General features: G+C 41.6%; 1 protein-coding gene across 6 annotated transcripts in view; it reads left to right on the forward strand.

Moving 5' to 3' along the window:
* The window catches only part of LOC147889154 (putative RNA-dependent RNA polymerase 4), a 154463-nt gene that overhangs the window by 76056 nt on the left and 57958 nt on the right, over positions 1–20449 (forward strand). For all 6 annotated transcript variants that reach the window (XR_015542944.1, XR_015542947.1, XR_015542946.1 and 3 more), the window contains exons 7-8: positions 10766–10856; positions 11077–11223. Coding sequence is in view for 2 of the 6 variants with exons in the window: in XM_087391960.1 (XP_087248086.1) it covers positions 10766–10856; positions 11077–11223 (238 nt within the window). In the remaining 4 variants the exon portion in view is untranslated. The remainder of the gene's footprint in view (positions 1–10765; positions 10857–11076; positions 11224–20449) is intronic.

Here is a 20449-nt window from a genome sequence, read left to right on the forward strand (position 1 = left end):
AACACGGGCTGGCGAGGATGCCATGCTTTCTAAGCAGGGAAAAGGGCAGCAAAAGCAGCCCGCACATCAGCATAAAGCTGATTCAGGACAGCCCTTTTATAAGGCTAAGGTTTATGCAGATAAGCCTAAAAAGAAGGGCATTTGTTACTATTGCAAGAAGCCAGGTCATTATATTGGTGAATACAAGAAGCGTATAGCTAAAGAAAAGAAAAGGGATTCAGATATGGCTGTGTCAGATGCATCAGCTCCTCATGCACATGATGGGGGAGATGTTACAGCTAACTTTGTGGAAGAACACTATGCCTTTTTGTCTTTCATTTCAGATTCTTCAGTGGGTAGTTCAGATACTGCAGCCACTATTGATGATGATCCATATGCTTTTTTGACTTGCAGTTATGATCCTTGCATGCTCTCTCAGTGTCAATGAGACACTGAATACTTGGTATTTTGATAGTGGTGCTTCTAAGCACATCATTGCTAAGAAGAGCCTTTTTGCATCTCTGCATCCTCCACCTACTAAAAAGAAGGTGACTTGTGCAAATAATTCTTCTTATTCAGTGTGTGGATTGGGGCACATTGTCCTCACATCCATTGATGGCACAGATTTCTGAATTTCAGATGTTACTCTATGTGTCAGGTATAAAGAAGAATTTGCTTTCAGTGTTCTCTCTCTATAGAGGAGGATTTCAGGTTGTATTCAATGATGCTAAGTGTGCAGTCAGAGACAAAGAGAATGACTACGCTTTGATGTTGTCTGGCACCTTGTATCGGGGTCTTTTTCAGCTTGATATATATGAGAAAAGATCCGATCTTGCACTTTCAGTGAGCACTCCCACTATTGCGATGCATAATGCGGAGTTATGGCATGCCAGGTATGGGCACATGAGCTATGGCAGCTTAATGATACTTTAGAAGCATGCTATGGTTAATGCATTGCTTCCTTTGGTGTCACCTCCTCCTCATGCATGTGAGGGTTGCATCCTTGGGAAGATGCATAGATTTCCTTTTAAGAAGGATGGTGCAGTAAGAGCTACACGTAAATTACAGCTCATACATAGTGATGTCTGCGGTCCCATGAGGACACCTGCTTTTGGTGGTTATCTCTATTATGTTACATTCATAGATGACTTCACCAACTACACTTGGGTCTATGGTCTTAAGGCAAAATCAGAAGTGTTTATGCATTTCAAACACTTTGTGGCTATGGTTGAGATTCGAGAATGAGACAGGACTCAAGGTGCATACAGTTTGCACAGATAGAGGGGGGGAGTACATGTCTCATGAGTTTGAGGCATTTTTGAAGGAGAAAGGCATCATGCATCAGCTTACAGTGAGGCTTACACCTCAACAAAATGGCAAAGTTGAGCGCAAGAATCGCACTCTTATGGAGATGTATATATGCATGCTTACTAGTAAAAAGTTGCCTCATAGGTTCTGGTTCAAAGGCCTCATGTGTGCAAACTATGTTTTGAATTGGGCTTCCACAAAGACCTTGAAGACAATCACTCCCTATGAGGCATGGCATGGGAGAAAGCCTTCAGTGGATCACTTAGGAGTTTTTGGTTGTGTTGCATATGCCCATGTGCCTGTGAAATTTAGACATAAGTTGTTAGATAAGGCACTTAAATGCATTTTTGTTGGGACAGTGCACAAAGCAAAGGCTATCATCTCTACAATCCTGCTTCTCCAAAGATTTTTTTGAGTAGAGATGTTATATTTTCAGAAAATTCAGCACATACACATGCTGAATTTACAATTCCAGCTTCTTTAGATGATGTTTTTGAGGGGATGCTTCCTATAGCACTTGGTTCCCCACCTGATGCTCATGCTGAAAATCAGAATTTACTGCACCCCCAAGGCATTACTTGGTAGGGGTTCTAGCACACCAAGCAACCCATGACCTTGCTCCTTGTTTTCCCACGGTCCTGCCCACATGCATGCCAACATACATGCGCCAGAAATCATGCCCTCGTGATAGGCATCAAAAGGTTCATTGGCATCATCAACGGACAGCTTAAGGTCCAGCTCCATAGGAGTAGAGATAGGCTTGCAATTCTGAAATTTTGAACCGTTCTAGGAGCTTACCAATATACTTGGACTGCGATAGCCTAATACCTTTATCATCCTATATAAGCTAGATGCACAAAGCAACCCCAAATTTGACACCTCAAATGTTTGCTGTAATTCAGCCTTAAAATCTGTAATTTTTGCAGCATTAGTACCAGTGAGCAGCGTCGACATAGAGAACAATGATGAGCAAATTCGCCCATCCTTCTTGACATAGAGGGTGCTCTCATATGGACTATTCTGCATCCCGGGACTTTGCATACCAAGCTCCAGGAGCTTGCTTAGAACCATACGAGGCATCTATCTTTGCATTTCTATCTTGAGGACTTTGCTTCAAACCTTACAAGGCCTTTCTCAGCTTGCAAACTTTGGCTTCCTTGTTAGGTTCCACAAATCCAATGGGTTGAGAAACATAGACCTCCTCCTGAAGTTCCCCATTGAGATTGCAGTTTTAATGTCTGGATGATGGATCTTCCATCCATAAAATGCGGCCAATGCAACCGCACATCTAGCAGTGGTCATACTAGGAGGGGGGGCAGAGGTTTGATTATAATCTATGCCATTCTGCTGTGCATAGCCCTTTCCACGAGACGAGCTTTGTACTTGTCTATGGAACATTCTAATTTTCTTTTGAGCTTGTACATCCACTTTGGGCTAGTCGCCATCTTGCTGGCGGGCAAGTCCACCAACTCCCAAGTGTGGTTTTTCTTGATGGATTCAATCTCGGCCTGCATTGGTTGCATCCAATGCACATTGTCTCATGCATCATCAAAACTGTTAGGCTCATTTGCCTCATGTATGCTATTGACCCAAGCAGATTCATAGTTATGTGCATCCTTATTGTCTCAAGTACCACTCCATGTACAGCCACGAAGTGGTGCTGAAAGTTTGCCGAGCAGCCAACGAGGTACTAATGTCGCTTCCTACGTTGCTGTACTTTCACGTGCCACGGCATCATTAGACATCACCCACTGAAGTATCTTGCTGCACATTCTGATTTTCCATTGGCATATCAGGTGCAAAATCGAAGGAAATGGGCAGCAGCCTGTCCGAGAGTTCAAAAGGACCCTGATTTTTGTAAAAAACCAGGAAAGGACAGATCTGCCTTTTCGGAAAATATAACATTCCGACTAGTTATAACCTTCTTCGTCATGGGATTATAAAGTATACACCAACTCTTGAGGCATATGTGCATATGCCACACGACCACATGTACGAAAATAGCCCACATCGGGTTTACGACCAAACCCTGCTTGATAAGGTGTCAAAGAGCCTTCGTGGGACACCTGTTTAGAATATGATTAGAGCACATAAGGGCTCCATCGGAAATCCGTGTGGCAACCCTTTTGCTTTTAGCATGCATCTTTCCATTTTCAAAAGTGACCGATTTTTCCTTATACTGATGTACAATGCCCTTCTCAACAAAAAATCATTGCAATGCCTTGGATGAATATTCCCCCTATTGATCTGAGCGCAGGATCTATGGTGTTAGGAATATTTATATTTCTTAAGGTAGTGGCCAATATTATATAATAAGGGGCTAGGGGCACTTTTTTTCTTTAGTAAGGTTTTTTACTCCTAACCTCAGTTAGAGATTGAGTTCGTGGGTGAGTTAGATATCACACAACCAGTTAGGGTTCATTCTCGGGCTTTGTCTCAACTATGATTACCCTAGATTTGTAGTTCAATTGTGCGGCTGCAATTTCATTCCAGGTTGCTTTAGCTCCATTCTCTCGCCTTCTCTCGCTTCCATTTCCAACACAAGCCAGAGAAGAGGATAGTGACCACTAATCCGGACCTTAGATGCGGATAATTCTTGCCCTTAGAGCCAACTAGCAAAGAACCATGTGCTATCCGAAGGTCAATGGGGGTTCGGTTAAGGACCTCGTTTGTATGCTCCGGGCTTTGAAACTTGAGGTGGAAACGAGCTTCCTAAGGTGAGGCGTGGGTGACACGCTACAATGCTCGCTAAGGTTGTCTGAAGGTCATTTTTAGGGTCTTTCAGGATGGTTTATTACCAAGCACCCGCAGGCGAGAAAGCTAGCCTCCAAAATAGTGACAATGTTTTTCATGGAGAGAAGAAACACGAGGAATCTAATGCCAAGAGTCAAAGCGGTTGGATGAGTTTGGGCAGCTGCGAACATGGTCCCTTGGTTGTTGTAGACTTGGGTCAGCTAGGGCATTTTCTTCTCTAACATGCTGCTGCGAACCATTTCCAAGATGCATGTACTTTTTCGTCACTACCATTCTTGCCAAAACTAGTTTTACTATTGACTCTACTTGGCTTCCCCCGCCTCTCATCTGAGATGAATCCATTAAGTGCCCTCCTTTGAAAGTTTTTGATAGGCCTCTTGAGCTCAGAAATAAAGACCCTACACTGGCACTAACATGAGCAAAGAAACCAAGCATTTGTTGACAACTATCACTGTAGAGGCTAGATTCAGCTTGGCTGAATTGAAAAGGTGGAGAGCTTCCTCTAATACTCTCCATCATGGGAGGAAACTGCTAACGTGAAGAAATACCCATGCCAACTATCCAACCCCTAGGTAGGAGAGTCCTCATCTCTTATCCAAAAGCCATTGGATTTATTCCAATTGACATATGTCCTTGCTACAAGGCAAAATAAAAATGAAATCTTGCAAGGGTATGAGGAGAGGCATCCAAGTAAAATGTCGTGTCATTTACAAGCTCGTTGCTAAAATCTGCTCCTCCCATACGAGAGAGAGAGAGAGTCTCAAAGCGAGGATGTCTGCCCGAGATTTGAGGTTATGACATGACAAACGAGTAAGAGCACGCCTCTAATGGACTGATATGGTGATTTGAAACCTCTTTGTTTCAGCACCTTTGATAAGCGTTGGCTGAGCTATAAATATATCACACATCTTTGATCCAATAATTGAAAAAAACCCTGACATATCAATGCACACTTCAAGGAACCCCAAGCCACTTTGGCTTAAGCTTTCTTAAAATATAAAAGTAGAATAGCAAGGTCTTGGCCACTCTGTCTAGCCCACTCTAGCAAGTGAGAAGATATTATCAAAGATGTTGCGCCCGTGCACAAAGCTAGTCTGTGTGGCATCTATCCAGTCTAGAAGTACAGGCTGTAAGTGAAGGCAATCATTGGCTAGAATTTTATATCTAGTGCGGCCCATAGTAGGCCCAAACTGGACGAAACGTTTTGGGTCTGAAACACTCGCTTTGGGACCCTTGGTTGGATAAAAAAACCTCCAAAATCGTATATCAAGACTAGTACCAGTGCTGTACCGCCTCTAACAGATGTTGACATGTTTGAGCTGCACTGCCTCTAATAGATGATGACGTGTTTGAGCTGCTAGTGAGAGCGAGGATGTTGAGGATGAAGATGAGGAGGATGTCGAGGATGTGGGGGATGACTCATGACTGGTGAGCATATATTTTTCTATTTCGTCTTGACTCTTGATCCTCCACAACTTTTTAGGCTCATTATAAGTAGCATTGGAGTACCTATTAGCATCATTTCAGCTTTGAAAATTGAACCTCATATTTCATGTATCTCTTTCAATTCTGAAATATGGCCATTGACCATTGACTATTAAATCTTCAAGGATGTGTTGTCAATAATCTGATTTAGAAGATTAGTAATATGGATTACAATCATATGTTTTTAAGTGCGATTTCTAATTGTTGTGCACTATGTTTTAAAAGTATTGGAGTTATGGTGGTATTGATCTAAAATCTTTTTTTTTTTTGGGGCAAAAAAATAGATGTTAAATACTCTATGTTGCACGAAACCTTTTTGCAAACATTTTGGCATTGCCCTAAAACGTTTCCGAAACTTCGAAAGTGGTCTTGAAACTCCTTGACTACTATGGACTAGTGCCGAAAGGTGTGATCGACTTCCACTGATTTATCAAATTCCTAGACCTCTCGTTATGTATGGGAGGGGTGAGACTTTGAACAATCGAAGTAGGCATAACACAGTCTCAAATGCTATGTAGAGGAGAATTCATATGATCATCAATATGTTCTTAGAAAGCAATGGAAATATAACGGGTCAAACCATCTAAACCTAGGCACTTATCCATGAAAGATTGGTAAATAAAGCTTCCTTGAATTCTAGGTTAGTGAAGGGTACATCAAGGGAGATCTTAATATCCCGTTTCACCAACAACGGGAGTGTTTGCCAGATCCTCGAATAGTATATTTTTGTGAGTCTTGTTCGGATCACATGCATAATCCCAAACAAAGATAGTCCGAGCATATAAAGAGATCGTGGGAGATCCACACAGAGTTGTGAAGGGTCGAGAAGATGTGCCAGTTGAGAGAGCCAATCACATGCGTCATGATGATGCTACTGCCTCCTCAGTGGTGCTTAGAGCTCTGACTCTCATTGGAGAGTCGAGCTATGAACCCCCTCAAAGTCCCTCAGCCAAGATGAGAACCACCATGTAGAAGCATGCATGGGGTAGTTGTTAGAATTATTATTGTATTCTAGGTAGTGGCCAATGTAATGTCATAAGTGGGTTAGGGGCACCTTTTTCCTCATTGAGGTTTTCTCCCCTAACCACAGAGTCTAATCCCTAACTACGATTAGTGGATAAGATAGGGTTTTGTCACTTAGACAAAACCCCTCACTTCTCTTTTGTACTTACTTCATTTCAGTCCACTATTCAGCAGACTTACGTTCAGCTCACTGCTCTCTCTTGCCCTCATTTTGTTCACAATAGTGCCACGTGACACTAGTCTTTTCCACCCTTCCATCATTAACCTTAGTGCTCTTCACCACCCCTTGGAGGTTCACCACACATACCACACACATACTTAACCAAAGCTAACAAATAAAACGAGAAGGGGTTGTAGACAAATATTGCCACTAATGCAAACAAAAGACAATGAAGCAATTCCAATACCATAACCAGCTCCTACTACTACTAGCTGAAATGTGTGTCACTGAAAAGTATAGGCATTTCCTTCTCCAATTGAAATACTTATGTCTGTGCAAAGGTTGCAAAGTTATCCCCTTGTCCTTCCTCTTCCACAATGCAAGCCTTCTTAATGGATTCCTTTTGTTTCACATCAAATGCTTTTTTGTAATAGTATTTCTCTCTATGTGCTTGTCTGCCATAATATTCACAAACCCGATTTTTCTTTTTGCCTTTTCCCTTATCTTTAACTGTAAAAGCTGGTTCACTCGTACCTGCCATGTTAATCTCTGCCCTCCTAGAAGCATGGAAACAACATAACAAAAATCAAGTGCATCAGAATTCAGCCCAAGTATGGTGACAATCTCTGAGTACTTAGATGGAAGGCTTGTAAGTAAAATTGCTTTGGCATCACCACTATCTATCCAAACATTTGAGTCTTGAAGCTGCTTCATCGTTGCCTGCATCCTATTGAGTTGAGTAGAAAAGGAATCTTCTTCTCCCATTTGCAAAGAGAATAATTCTTGCTTTAACATTATATTGGAAATTTTCACTCGACCCAAACAAAGCTTCTAGGATGTTCCAGCTTTGGGCAGCTGTCTTGGTAATATCAACATGATGGAAAAAATCTACTCCTAAGAAGCTTTAAAGTTTTTCATTCTTAGGCTCCCAAGCTTGCTTTTTCTCCTCATTGTTAGGAGGTTTCTCTTCCGTACACAACCCCCCACAACCCTTTCTCCCTGAACAAAGACACACAAACAGCTTCCAAGAAGGGAAATTGCATCCATCAAATCTTACCACTGAGGTTTCAGGCAAGCCGGCCTTGGAAGTCGTGTTTAACATATCAGAGTATTCCTTGCAGGAAGTGCTCGGGCTCTCAGGCGCATGAGACTATTCAGTGTCGCTTCATAAGGATGCAAGATGATGTGTCGCTTTAGCTATTGCGCCACCCAAAGGCAGTCACCACAATCAACTATCACGAGTAGTAGTCTTCACGATTGACAAGCAGATTGATTGTATACTCTCCCATTTAGAGGACTGACTCCTTTAGGGATGCCTTAACTGTTGGTTCTATTGTCGTGTATCTTGGTCTCAAAACTTTGCCACGTGATTGCTATATACTTCATGAATCCGTTGAGAATAATTTGACATCTCACAACTACACCCCACTGATGATATCTCTTGGACCTTGAATCACAAATCCTTGCAAACACTCTGAATTATCACAGAGTCGAATCGCTCTGATACCAATTGTTGCAAAAAGAAATACAAATGCATGCACTTAATTTGGTTGAGAGAGGAGAGAAACTCCGAATGATAGACCATACAAGTTGAAATGATTTAATAAGAAAACACAAGCTCTCACCTCACTCACTAGTAGATGCTCTGCCCTACAGGGCCTTTTGCGTCTGTTCACAAGATTTCCTAACACTCTGGCCACATTGGCTAAATACAAGCAAAAGATTCAAAGCTCCAAGCTGGCGGAGCTGATACACATGCATAATCCTGAACAGACACAGTCCGAGCATATAAGGAGTTAGCGGGAGATCCACATAGAGTCGTGAAGGGCCGAGAAGACGTGCCAACTGAGAGAGCCAATCGCATGCGTCGTGATGATGCTATTGCCTCCTTAAAGGTGCCTAGAGCTCCGACTCTCATAGGAGAGTCGAGCTGTGAACCGCCTCAAAGTCCCTCAGCCAAGATGAGAACCACCATGTAGAAGCATGCATGGGATAGTGCCACGTGGCACTAGTCTTTTCCACCCTTCCATCAACCTTAGTGTTGGAGGTATTCATAGTCAAAGAGTGTAGTGTTGTGATGTGTTGCTGTGTTGTACTAGGAGTTCTAGTACTAGTTCATGTGTGTGAGACATATGTGAGTGCCACGCGTCACTATCAGACTTATCCCATATGCACTTGGTGCAATTGTGTGAGTGTGTTGCCTGTAAGGCTTGTACTTCTCATGATTATGAATAAGATAGCCTTTCATTATGTGTTCATTTATGTTTCATTTCCTCACATCCTAACTCTCTCTCTCCCTCTCTCTACCATGTTTCTAACATGGTATCAAAGCATGTTCACACTGCCATAGTTGTTTGCCACGTCGTCCCAGACCTAACCCTAACCCTAAACCCTAATTCTGCTCAAGCCCTTCTTCTCTCAGCCGCCTCAGTTGGAGTCTTTACTTCTGCTCATTTCTGCCATAGTTCAGCTTCGGTTTCATCTCTTTCCAGCTGCCTTCTATCCGTTTAGGGTTTCTGCACCAGTGCCATTTTGCTAGCCCATTCGGCCTTTGTTTTGCAGTCCGTTTACCCTCCTTTCTGCCCGCTTAGCCTCTCCATAGCCTGACCTTCATAGCCGCCTCTGTTTGGGTCTCTTAGGAGCAACACGTGTGGAAATTCGAGCCATTTCAGAGCATTTTCATTCCTGTTTTTAGGGTTTCCAGGCCGCTGCAGTAGAGCTGTCTATCCACGTGCATTGGTTGCAGATTTTCGAGCCATTTGGAGGACCTTTTGACCTATTTTGGAGCAGTTACTTGCATTTCGAGTTGCTCTAGGATTGCTGTTGCACAACCGCCTACAGCAGAGGGATATTCAGCATCAAAGTCAAGGCTTGCTGCAGGATGTCGGTGCACTTTGAATAGCCGACTCAGCATTTTTTGAGCTTTTATGAAGCCTCTAGCACACCTACAATAGACCGTTTTTATCGTGGAGGCCTGCTACTTCATTTCGGAATACCTAGAGAGCTGTTTCATACATTTCAAGTATATGTTTCATACATTTCGGAGTACCTAGAAGCTGTTTCATACATTTTCGGAATACCTAGAGAGCTGTTTCATACATTTCAAGCTATATTTTTCTATTAGGTGTCCCTCCAGCTACCCTCTTTAAGTTTTCAGACATGCTCGAGCATCTTGAATACTCATCTTGTCTACTGCAACATATCACACAAATACTTAACGAGAATCATAAAAAATTGAAACACTTTTTATGGCAATATCTAGGTCTTTGTGCAAGTCCTCTTCGAATCAATTACCCGAGAAACTCTTTCTTTGCCATGTCTAGGACTAAGAGTAGAGAACAAGTGTTTATTCACTCTTGCTCCCATCCCATGCATGAATAGAAAGCTCCGCTACTCGCAAGGAGTCTATTGGTGAGCCCTTGCTGCAGCACCGTCCTCATGGACCTAGGCATATGAAGGGCTTTTTTGTTTCTCCCTTGCACAGTTATCAACTACTGACAAATGGAAATCTGTTGCCTAAGGATACCTTGTCTACTGGTTGTAGCAACGGAATGATAAAAACCACTAATATCAGAAAGAGCTGCTGCCTGAGCAAGAGGAGAGCACAAACGATTTTGCAAATAGGAATCAATCAAATAATCTCTGTCTCTCAACTGAAAATTTAGTGCTTTGTCTAGAGTGAATGCCACCATAATTCATTCTCTTTTGTTTGTAAGCAACTCCACCATATTGAAGTCACCCTTGCAATTTCTTAGGAATCAGCATTTGGGCCCAAGAGAGCAGCTCCTTTCAAAAAATATTTCTTTCTCCTCTATTATTTGGAGCATAGAAATTGAGGTTGGTTAAGCTCACACGATAAGAACTATTTGTCATGTCAGTTTGTTTGTACTGTATATTATATTTTTTGTTCCAAGTGTATTTTGTTTTATTTATTTTTGTAAAAGTGGGCATTTGAAATCAGGTCTACATTAAGGTCGTTGCAACATTGTGTTTTTCTAAAGCAGACATTTGCCCAGTTAGTTTACCTTAGATCGCTAAGAAGTGTGACTTGTGTAGGCTTCAGCTGGCATTATCACAAACATTGCCAATCCTTGATTTGGATAACCCCAAATACAAGGTGGAAATTATTGAAGACATTTATTGCAGAGTAAGGTTTTTTAACTTGCCATTTGAGGTTCCCATGCATGCAGTAAGATGGAAGGAATTTTGGTAGCATATAATCATATAGAGGGAAGATTTTGGGTTGCTAATTGGTGTATATAAAAGAACCCATTCTGTAAGAACTAAGTAAAGGGGATATGAACCTGCCTGTGGTTAGATAGTAGGAACAAATTTCTTATGATACTAATGCGATTCTTGAATAACAGGATTCGTCTGGAAATATTGTGACTGATGCAAATGGTCAAAGCCTTATTCACACCGATGGGACAGGCTTTGTTTCAAAGGATATAGCAGTTCTTTGTCCAGTCCATGTGTATCGAGGAAAAACATTGAATGAGCATGGCAATGACCAGGTATCTCAGCCAAATTTGATAACTCATGCTTTGAGACCTGTTTAATACTTAACCCCAAGAAAAGAAGACTAGAAAGGAAATCGGTAAAAAATTAGTGCAGGATTTTGAGTCATAATTGGGAATGCGCAGGCAGTTAAAAGAAGACCCGTCCTCACGTACTTGATTTGAAGATGCTGTTGTGAAAGGAACTCCTATTATAGAAGGGACATATGTTCCTTTCAGCAAGTTTGAGGTGCATGATTGTAACTGCATTCTGAGCTGTGGCATCTTTTTTTTATTCTTTTTTGCGACGTGGCATTATTGTTAATCCTGCTAAACTTTAAAACATCTCTGTTTGGCTAACCTTGAAACCTTTTTGATAAGTAACTGCGGATTGAAAACATTCTCATTGACATTGTGTTGATAATGTGAAAGCCGAAGTATACTTCGTAGAGTGCACTAAAAAGTGCTATCTTCATTTGGGGAAAAATAACAATGCGAAGACATATTTTTGCAGACCCATTGTACGAATAAAATATTACGTTGTTTTCTCAAAGAAGTTGGTGACATCTAGCAAGCCTTTAGAAGGGGAAAACAACCTGTCCCGTTCACATTCACACTCTGTGACTGAGTGTATCCTTGCTAACATTCAATGTCGGTTTTTTCTGAAGAGGCAGGTTTTGACATTCCTGAGCACTCAAGGGTCCGCTTTTTGTCGTTTGTCTTCCTGCTCCAGGGATGCAAGTATTCTGATCATTTATAAGGAACTCCCAACGTTGGATTGGAAAACAACCATATTGCATGGAAACCTCTGTCACTGTAATCTGCAGTGCAGATTGAAAGCTGTACAGCCACACGAGCGATCCACTACAAAAGAAATTCCTGGATAAAAGCATAGTTTAAACCAAAAGAAAAAACAAGATATTATAGAAAAGATTTCATCCCATCATTGTAAACATGGTTTGGAGCTCTCTTCGAAACTCATGATGAATTCTCTCTAATGCCGGACATACTTATTGCTTGGCTACAATATCAGTCCCCGTCTGAAATCCTAAATACCGTGTCATATGACCTCTTTGGATTCACCTAAAACCTAGAATCTCTCCCTCATGAAACGGCACTCTCTCTTTTTGAGGAAGTGACTTTGTTGCTGTAGTCAAAATGAGCATGTGATGCTAGGTAGTACTTCTCCAAGAGAAAGCAGCCCCATCGGACCAAGAGTGACAAGCTCTCAGTGAACTTTGCAGGAATAGGTTATGTTCTTGGTAGATTGGTATGGGAGATTCCCACCAACCTTGACCCTTGTGACTCGACTGCAAGTATTACCCATGGCCTCGGGTACAAAGAGGAAGAAAAATGGTCGGCTCCTTGCCAATGGACTGGGAAGAGAAGCACTTGTTTTGTGGCTCCAAATGAGGAGCTGGCCCACTCTACTAGAGTATAGCACCGAAATGCATGTCCTCTAGTACACAGAGAAGCCAAGTTTTGTGGCTCCAAATGAGGAGCTGGCCCACTCTACTAGAGCATAGCACCGAAATGCATGTCCTCTAGTACATAGAGAAGCCAAGTTTTCTCATGGGGCTGTCACTTTCAAGAAGACCTAGTCAACTCTTGGCATAAGCCTTATGATGTTCCAAGAGTAGGGTCACAAAAGGATGTAAGAGCTGATGCGCTTGATTAGTGATATGATAATTGTTTTCATCGTATACTCACATTGAAGCCATGAGGTCTAAATGTAGGAGTATGATAATTGTTTTCATCATATACTCACATTGAAGCCATGAGGTCTAAACGAAAGACGCCATGGATGACACATGACAAGCAATGGGATGAAGCATTTGCCATCACTGAAGTTGACCACTCTGATCGTATCAAGGATAGCATCCTCAAGTGGCTTGTTCTTCGTTAGTGAGGCTAGTCTCTAGTCCTTTGCAACCTCCTAAAGAACTGTCTTTCCTCCTTGGTCCAAAAGGATGCCAATAACTTTTAGAAGAATATGCTAGCTTGAGAAGATGCCTAGTCTATGAACCTATGTGCCCTTAGTGTGAGTTGTTCCATAAAGCCAATCTAAAAAAGTATCGCCATGTTAAGTGCACGGTGCGTTTGAGAGTATTTTGTAATTCCTTGAGTGATAGTATGCCGCTTGGGAGAGGCAGCTCCCTGAGGACTCTCCAAGAAACAGTGGAGATGGGCCCCTCACCCATGTGGACCACTGCACATAGCTTGACTAGCCTAGTGGATGTCTCGATATAGCATTTTTAAAAATGTTAAAAATATAAATCCTCATTTTCTCCCCTAGCCTCACACCACAGCCCTCCCCCCTCCCCTCCCTCTTTTTTGATTTTCCCTTTTCTCGATTTTTCCAGGCCATGCTTTCAAATGTTTTTGAAGCTTCTCTTCTTCTCCTTCTCCTTCTTCGCCTTGGTTGCCAACAACAGAGGGCCTTCCACTCCCGTCAACACATTGGTTCGGGGTTTCTTGGAGAGTGCTTCAATCCAAGCCGGTTTATTTGCAGCTCTTTTTTCTTTTCTTTTTCTCCCTCCAAGCGGTTCAAGCTTTCTTTGCACAGTTTCCTCCCACCTATATGGTAGTGTGTTCTCTTATGTAGGTGGTTCTCTACTATGTGCACTAGGCTTTGGATACACTAATTTATCATAGATGAGTGTCTTTGCTTTACATATAAAGGTGTGTGCGTCGTAAGCCTTACAAAACTGGGATAGTTTGTGAGGTATTAGTATAGATACTATTAGGAATGGATGTGCTCTTGTGCTTCTTGAAGGTTTGGACTTCATCATCTTGATCTTGCAACTACACGTTGAGAAGATTGGGAAATTGTTGATCGGACGATTGGATTGGTGTTCAATTGAGGAACATCAAGGTTTTTGAGAATCTCAATTGTTTTCTTTGTGCATGGAGTCAATGGGTCACTTTCAGCTTTTCTAATTATGCAACAAGTAGTGGCGCAAAACATTAGAGGTTTTAAGTAAGCAAAAATGATGTGTGAGTATTGTGGTGAAATTAGACATATCATAAAGCATTGTTATAGGAAGTTGGATGATGGTAAGGCAAAGAACAAATAGGTAGATGATAAAGGAAATAAATTAATAGTTAGCGATGTAGTCAGAGAGATGGATCATGTAGGTGCATTGAAATCATTTTAGAAGAAGAGTTAGTAGGTGGTGTGCATGGTAACATGTTGGAAGGATCTTTCACAATTAGAATTAGTGAAGTATGTGCTCAGGCTAAATATGCTCTTGTAATAAGCACAATTATGTGCACTTTTAGTGCAGTTGTGCAAATAGATTGTAGATTATAGGTAGTTTAGCTTAGTGTAGTTTAGTTTTATTGGGTAGTGCTTGGTGCATTGAAATTTCTCGATGGTACACAATGAATTGTTGTAAGTTTTGACAAGACTTGAGTCAATCTCGTGTGCATGATTCATTAATTTGGTCCTTGTGGGTGGCTCAATTCTTTTTTGGGCTTGTTTTGTGTGGGGTGGCTATGTGCTTGCTTCTGAATCAAATGTTTTTTTTGTTTTATCTCAATGTGACCATAATATACGTTCGAGGCGATCGATGATGGTGTCTCTTGTACTATATATGTGTGAGAATTTGGATAGCGAGTTTGTCATAGACGAGCCATTTTGCTTTATATATAGAGGGTGTGTGTTGAAAGTTTGTACAAGGCTGGGCCCGCTAGATAGCCTACCAGATATTAGAGTAGGCGCTTTTTTGGATAACTCAAAATTCAACATTTCACCTAAATGTATATAAAGGTTCCATTTAATAGAGTAGTGGGATGACTGAGCATATGTGAAGGCCTTTATACATTTGATGGCAAAGTGGTGGAGAGAGAACATGCGCGTTCCACATGAGAACAGCTCACGACATACATTAATAGCTGTTATTAATGCAAAAAGGCTTTGCACATTGAAAAGGTGTACTATGGTGGATGCCTTTGTTCTTGAACATCCTCAGATCTCCTTTTCTAAGGGCTGTGTTTATGGAATATGTCTGAGTAGGAAAGGGTATAAGCCCCTCTTGATCTTGGGTACTCAGATTTGGTAGGGCTGCTGAACATTGAGTCTTGGTGGGAAGAAATATATCTCGTCTTTCGTATCTGATTTTCTTTGAAAGGTTTGGGTGGATTTTCATTGTCCAAAGACAAAGCCTTTCAATTTCCTGAATTCAAGGATCTGGTAGAAAAAGGAGGCAAGAAAATCAGAATTCCAAGAAGTGAACAGATTGGGTGAGTACAAAAGTTAGGACTTTTAGGTTCAAAAGGTTTTGAAATTCTCTTTGGTTGTATCTATTATGTCCATGTTCCAGAATAGATCAGACAGAAAATGGGTAGGAAGGAAGACGAATGCATTGTACCACCTTGAATACTGCAGGATAATTGTGAGCAAGGGTGTGATTTTCAGAGAGATGAAAGTCACTATGGTGTCTCAAAGGTGCAGCCTAGATTTTGGGGTAGATGAAGAGAAAAAAACAGGATACTTGTCCACCCTACACCTAAGGTGGCCCCGGGGTCCAAAAAGGCGACTTGCACCAGCAAGTCGTGCCGTGAAACAGAAGCAGCAGCAACACTTATTGCAGCCTGCAAAAACCAAGAAGAATCATGAGATCTTACCCATATTGCATGTGAAGTGCATCCTGACAGGCTGAAACGACATGCCCAAAAGAATATCATCTGATCGTTGTAATCTGATTGCATAATTCAGCTGATCTGTCCTCTTTTGTTATGCCCCCTCGCCAAGTGTACAGAATCAACACATCTTTTCTTTTGCTTATTTTCTGCACAACACCTTGCTTAAAAGCATCCAACAAAGTATCAACTCGCTCAAGCTTTTGGATCATTCTATTGCCCATGCAAGAAACAATTGATATCACTTCTCTTTGCACATGAACAAATAGCTCCTTCCATTTATTCCCGTGATTCTTTGCATCCATATCTACACACGTGTTATACAATGCACACCAAAGGCTTAGAAAAAACCTAAATAATGCCCAAGAATAATGCAAACAAACCAGGACCATACCTAGAAAGAGCACCCTCATTCTTTCAGGGTTTTTTCCTCCAAAAGAAGAAGATAGCATCAATAAAATAAAACAACACAAGTGATCCCATAAACACCGAAAAGAAAGAACCACCAACATGGAAACACTATTAAAGCAATAGCACACAATGATAAAATCCTCTCAACTGATCCAAACAATTTTTGAAGTGGTATCCACAAACAACTTAACCAAAACATACTTCACGTATAAACCAAACCAATGATTCTATTCACAAGCATATATATCCTTGTTGCAAGAAACAAGATTACGTTTCGCAAGTACTCATAACTAATTCCCATAGTTTCTCGTCTCTCTATTTTGGGTTCATGGAGGTTGTGGCTCTATGGAGGAGTTCCCATAAAGTATCTTCAGTGGGACCTCAGAGAGTGGAAACGGATTATTGCAGGGAACCAAGAGAGGAGTCTTCCTTCTTTGGTTACACTGTCAGTAATGCCAGAAGGTTCCAGATTAGTTTGTAGAGGTTGGAAACCTTCTAGATCCCCTCATTGGGAGTGCTATTAGCTGACTTGGAGAGACTCTTTTGGAGAAGGCTCTGGAAATCCCGAAGTAATAGAAAGATAACTTTATTTTTTTTGGCTTTCTATACATGGAGGGATTGCAGTGAACAGATGGAGATCCGACAGCCCTTGTAGTCCATAAGCAATGATGCATCGACTCCTCTACAGGCGAGTACCGCGAACAAGTCGAATCTTCCCTAAATCTAGGATTTCCAACATTTTCCCCCCCTCTCATTTTTTCATTACGCGGGGATCAGTGGCTTGGCTCTCTTTATCAGGTCCTCAGATTTTTTATGAGTGGCAGGATGCTTCTTGGGCCATTTCTATTCGACGACACCTAGTTGAGCCTTGTTCTCTGGAGGATGTGCCTATCTCTCGATATAGACCAGTGCATGCTGATGTGGGAGATATTGGCTAGTAATATTGCTTCGTAGATCTGGAGGGCCGGATGCACAGAGGCCATTAATGGTTCACAGGTCCACCCTTCTCATACCTTGGCTAGTATTTGGGTTGATACCGTTCACACTATGATGGCCAGTTGGGCGAGCATGCAAGGGTCCTTCAGGGAAGCCTCTTCCAAGAGGGTTATATTCTTACGGGATGGAGGGACTTACCTTTTTTCTCAGAGACTACATCAGGGCTGAGGTGGCATTTTCAGCCTCAAACCTTCGTTTCTCTCCAGCTCCGTTTGAGTTTTTGCTTACTCTTCTATAGTGTTTTTTCTCATGTCCAGCATGATGTATTTCGGCATCGAGCTTGCTCACGTGGGATTTTTTTCATACTTAATAGAAGTCTCTTTCATTGGGGGGGGGGGGGGGGAGATTACAACGATCATAGGGAACATAAAGCTACATGCAAATTGTGCTATACACATTGTGCTCCCACCTAAGAAAAGAACTGCTTTGGGATGGCATGTGGTCAAGAGCACACGTGACACGATCGAAATTAGCAGTGTTGGCTAAGACTAAGCTTGATAGAGCTAGGCAAGAACTTGGCATAGTGGAGCCTGAGCACTAGGTGAGCATGGATGCAGGCACGTTAAGCGCTTTTGGGTCCACTTCTAGTGGCAACACATGCCAAGGCAGTGCTCTTAAGAAGTAGCTATTTTGCTTGATTGCATACAAAGTACCGTTTGATTAAAAAAAAGGTTAAATTTCCTAGCTAAAATATAGGGGCTTGTAGGAGTAGATGCAACTACCTATTTTTTGGCAAAAGCCTGCAATGGCACTTCAGAGGCAAAGCTAACAAGTTTTATGAAGGAGGCATCTATGTAAGTGAAGCACAATGTGTTAGTACAAGTCCATGCCATGTCAATAAGCCCTCCGCATTAGGCATTCACGCTGTATTTTAATGGAGGGTCATTGCATAGGATATTCTGTAAAATAGGAGAAGCTTCTATGAATTGTAGTTTTGCTTTGGATGTAGAATGGAGTATTTGGACAACTCAAGAAAAACTATAGCTTTTGTACTATAAATTTCTTTTGCTCTTTGTTTGGGCTTGCAAACTGTGCAAGGGTGGCTTCACAATGATTTGCACAGTGGAAATGCTTTGGTAGACTACGCACCTGAGAGGCAAGTATGAATCGGTATTTCAGATTGGGGGCATGCAAGTTCTATGGCATATTCTAAGGTAAACATGTTGCCAAGGTGCTTGGGAGAAACCAATATAGAGTATTGCAAAAGAATAGAGGCAGATAGAGAGAATCTTTCAAAGAAGCGTCGGCTAGCGCCTGAGGTATTTGATGGGGTAACGAGAAGGCCTTGGTCTATTGCAACAGATATATTATCTCTAGGCTAGATACTATCAAGGTTTTGTAAATCTTGTTATGACATAGAGAGCAATGTGCCTTGCTTTAAAGTCTCTCTACACCATGACCAATGGGCCGCTAAACATTAAGATACTTAAACATGTTTCATGATTATGCTTAGGGACAGATCCTAAGAAATGAATGACCTCAGATACTGCATGCCGCTTATTCTTATCGTAGAATATTGGTCCTAGTTATTGTGTGAGAGCAATCAAGGAGATTGATTGCAATATAGCATTGCTACAATGTTGACACTTAGGATTTTGTACTTGGCCTATACATTTTTAACTTACACTAAATTACTAGTCTTAGAGAGGATGTTTTGAGCATTTGTTTTTCCGTTGTTGTTTTTCTTTGTGTTTTCTTGTATATACTATGATACGGTGTTTTCTCGATATGTTTAATTTAAACCATGGTATGCAATGCTTTTATTAGTGTCTCACGAGAGTCACAGTGTGTTAACACTATTACTACGTCCTTATTCCTACTAAGGAAACATCCATTCTTTGTAATTGCAGGTGCTATGGCTAGGTCTGAAGAATCAGCTTACTATAGCTCTTAGAAGGAGAGAATTGCAAAATGTTACTTTGGTTGAAAGAGACTAGTAGGGTAAATACTAGGAGTGTGGGTAAAACAAATAATGAAAAACGTGGCTATTAGCTAAAATTGCCGGGGAAGGGGGGTTTGATAAGACATGTCGCTTGTGGGTAGAATACAGCCGATGAAGACGGGGATGGGGCAAGACATGCCCTTAAGGGAGCTAGGATAGGTCATGTGGGGGCGATAGGTCATTGAAAGGCTGGGGAAGGACGCTAAGAAGAGCTTGATGGGAGGGGTAGGCAAGCCGTTGATAGTTGTCAAAGTGTACTTGTTGTGAAGTGTGAATACCAAGGAGCTCTTGATTAAATAATTTAAAATTAAATGGCGAAGATTTGACATTTATTCAAAATTACCAAAAAACACAAACCAAGTCACTGAACAGGGTTTAGGATAGATTTGAGACTTAAGAAATAGTGACACAGCATGGGGTGTGAAGGAGGAATAACTCCCTCCCAATAATAATATTGCCTAGTATATTTCTTTGTTTAAAGTTATACGTGATTTGTTTGCAATGGTAATGAAAGTTTGAAGCTGAATCTAACTAGAAATCCTATGAAATATGACTTCTGAATGGATTTACTATGTCTCCTGCTTCAAAACGTCACTAACAACATAAATTGACAACATACTATCTCTACCAACACTTTGAAGATGTCTAGAAGCCAAAATATCTTTGAGAAACTATGTACTTGGAAGAATACCTTAGCAATACACTAGCTGGGTGGGGGGAATCTCAATAGACTGGACCAGTCTTCCCCAAGAACTTTGCTGAGTGAACACTAACTGCGAATTACTGACTTTGTGGGGTGTGCATTTGAGTGCAACCCAAGGCAAGTTCGTGTGCAGACGTTAGCTTCAGGATGGAACTTGGTGGCTGACGCGGAAATGCAGCGGGAAGAGTTCTGATTTGTCGTTCAACTGATGACAAAATCAGCCTAGAACGCTAGAAGATAACAGGTTGTAAGCAGCTTGTGCGTTCAAATAGGAAGCGCCAGATAAACTTCCAGATAGCTGGGACTCAATTCACAGATTAGGAAACAACAGGATATCGGCAAGATCTTGGTTACTAGAGCAAGCAAGTTGCGTTTGGGTCCAGAAAACAAGCAGCAGGAGTGCACCGCGAACCTCCTCGAAGTCAAATTCAGTCAAGAAATAAAGCTTTTTCATCATGAACAGGTGCGAAGGAGGAAGGGTGCCAATTGGATGCTGGAGCTAGCAGGAAAAGGGCTTAGAGCAGATGGCAGTTGAGCGCTTGAAGAGA

The sequence above is a fragment of the Dipteris shenzhenensis genome, chromosome 20, assembly GCF_047967505.1.
Source record: "Dipteris shenzhenensis isolate YYH24624 ecotype China chromosome 20, Dip_SZ_1.0, whole genome shotgun sequence".
Taxonomy (NCBI): domain Eukaryota; kingdom Viridiplantae; phylum Streptophyta; class Polypodiopsida; order Gleicheniales; family Dipteridaceae; genus Dipteris; species Dipteris shenzhenensis.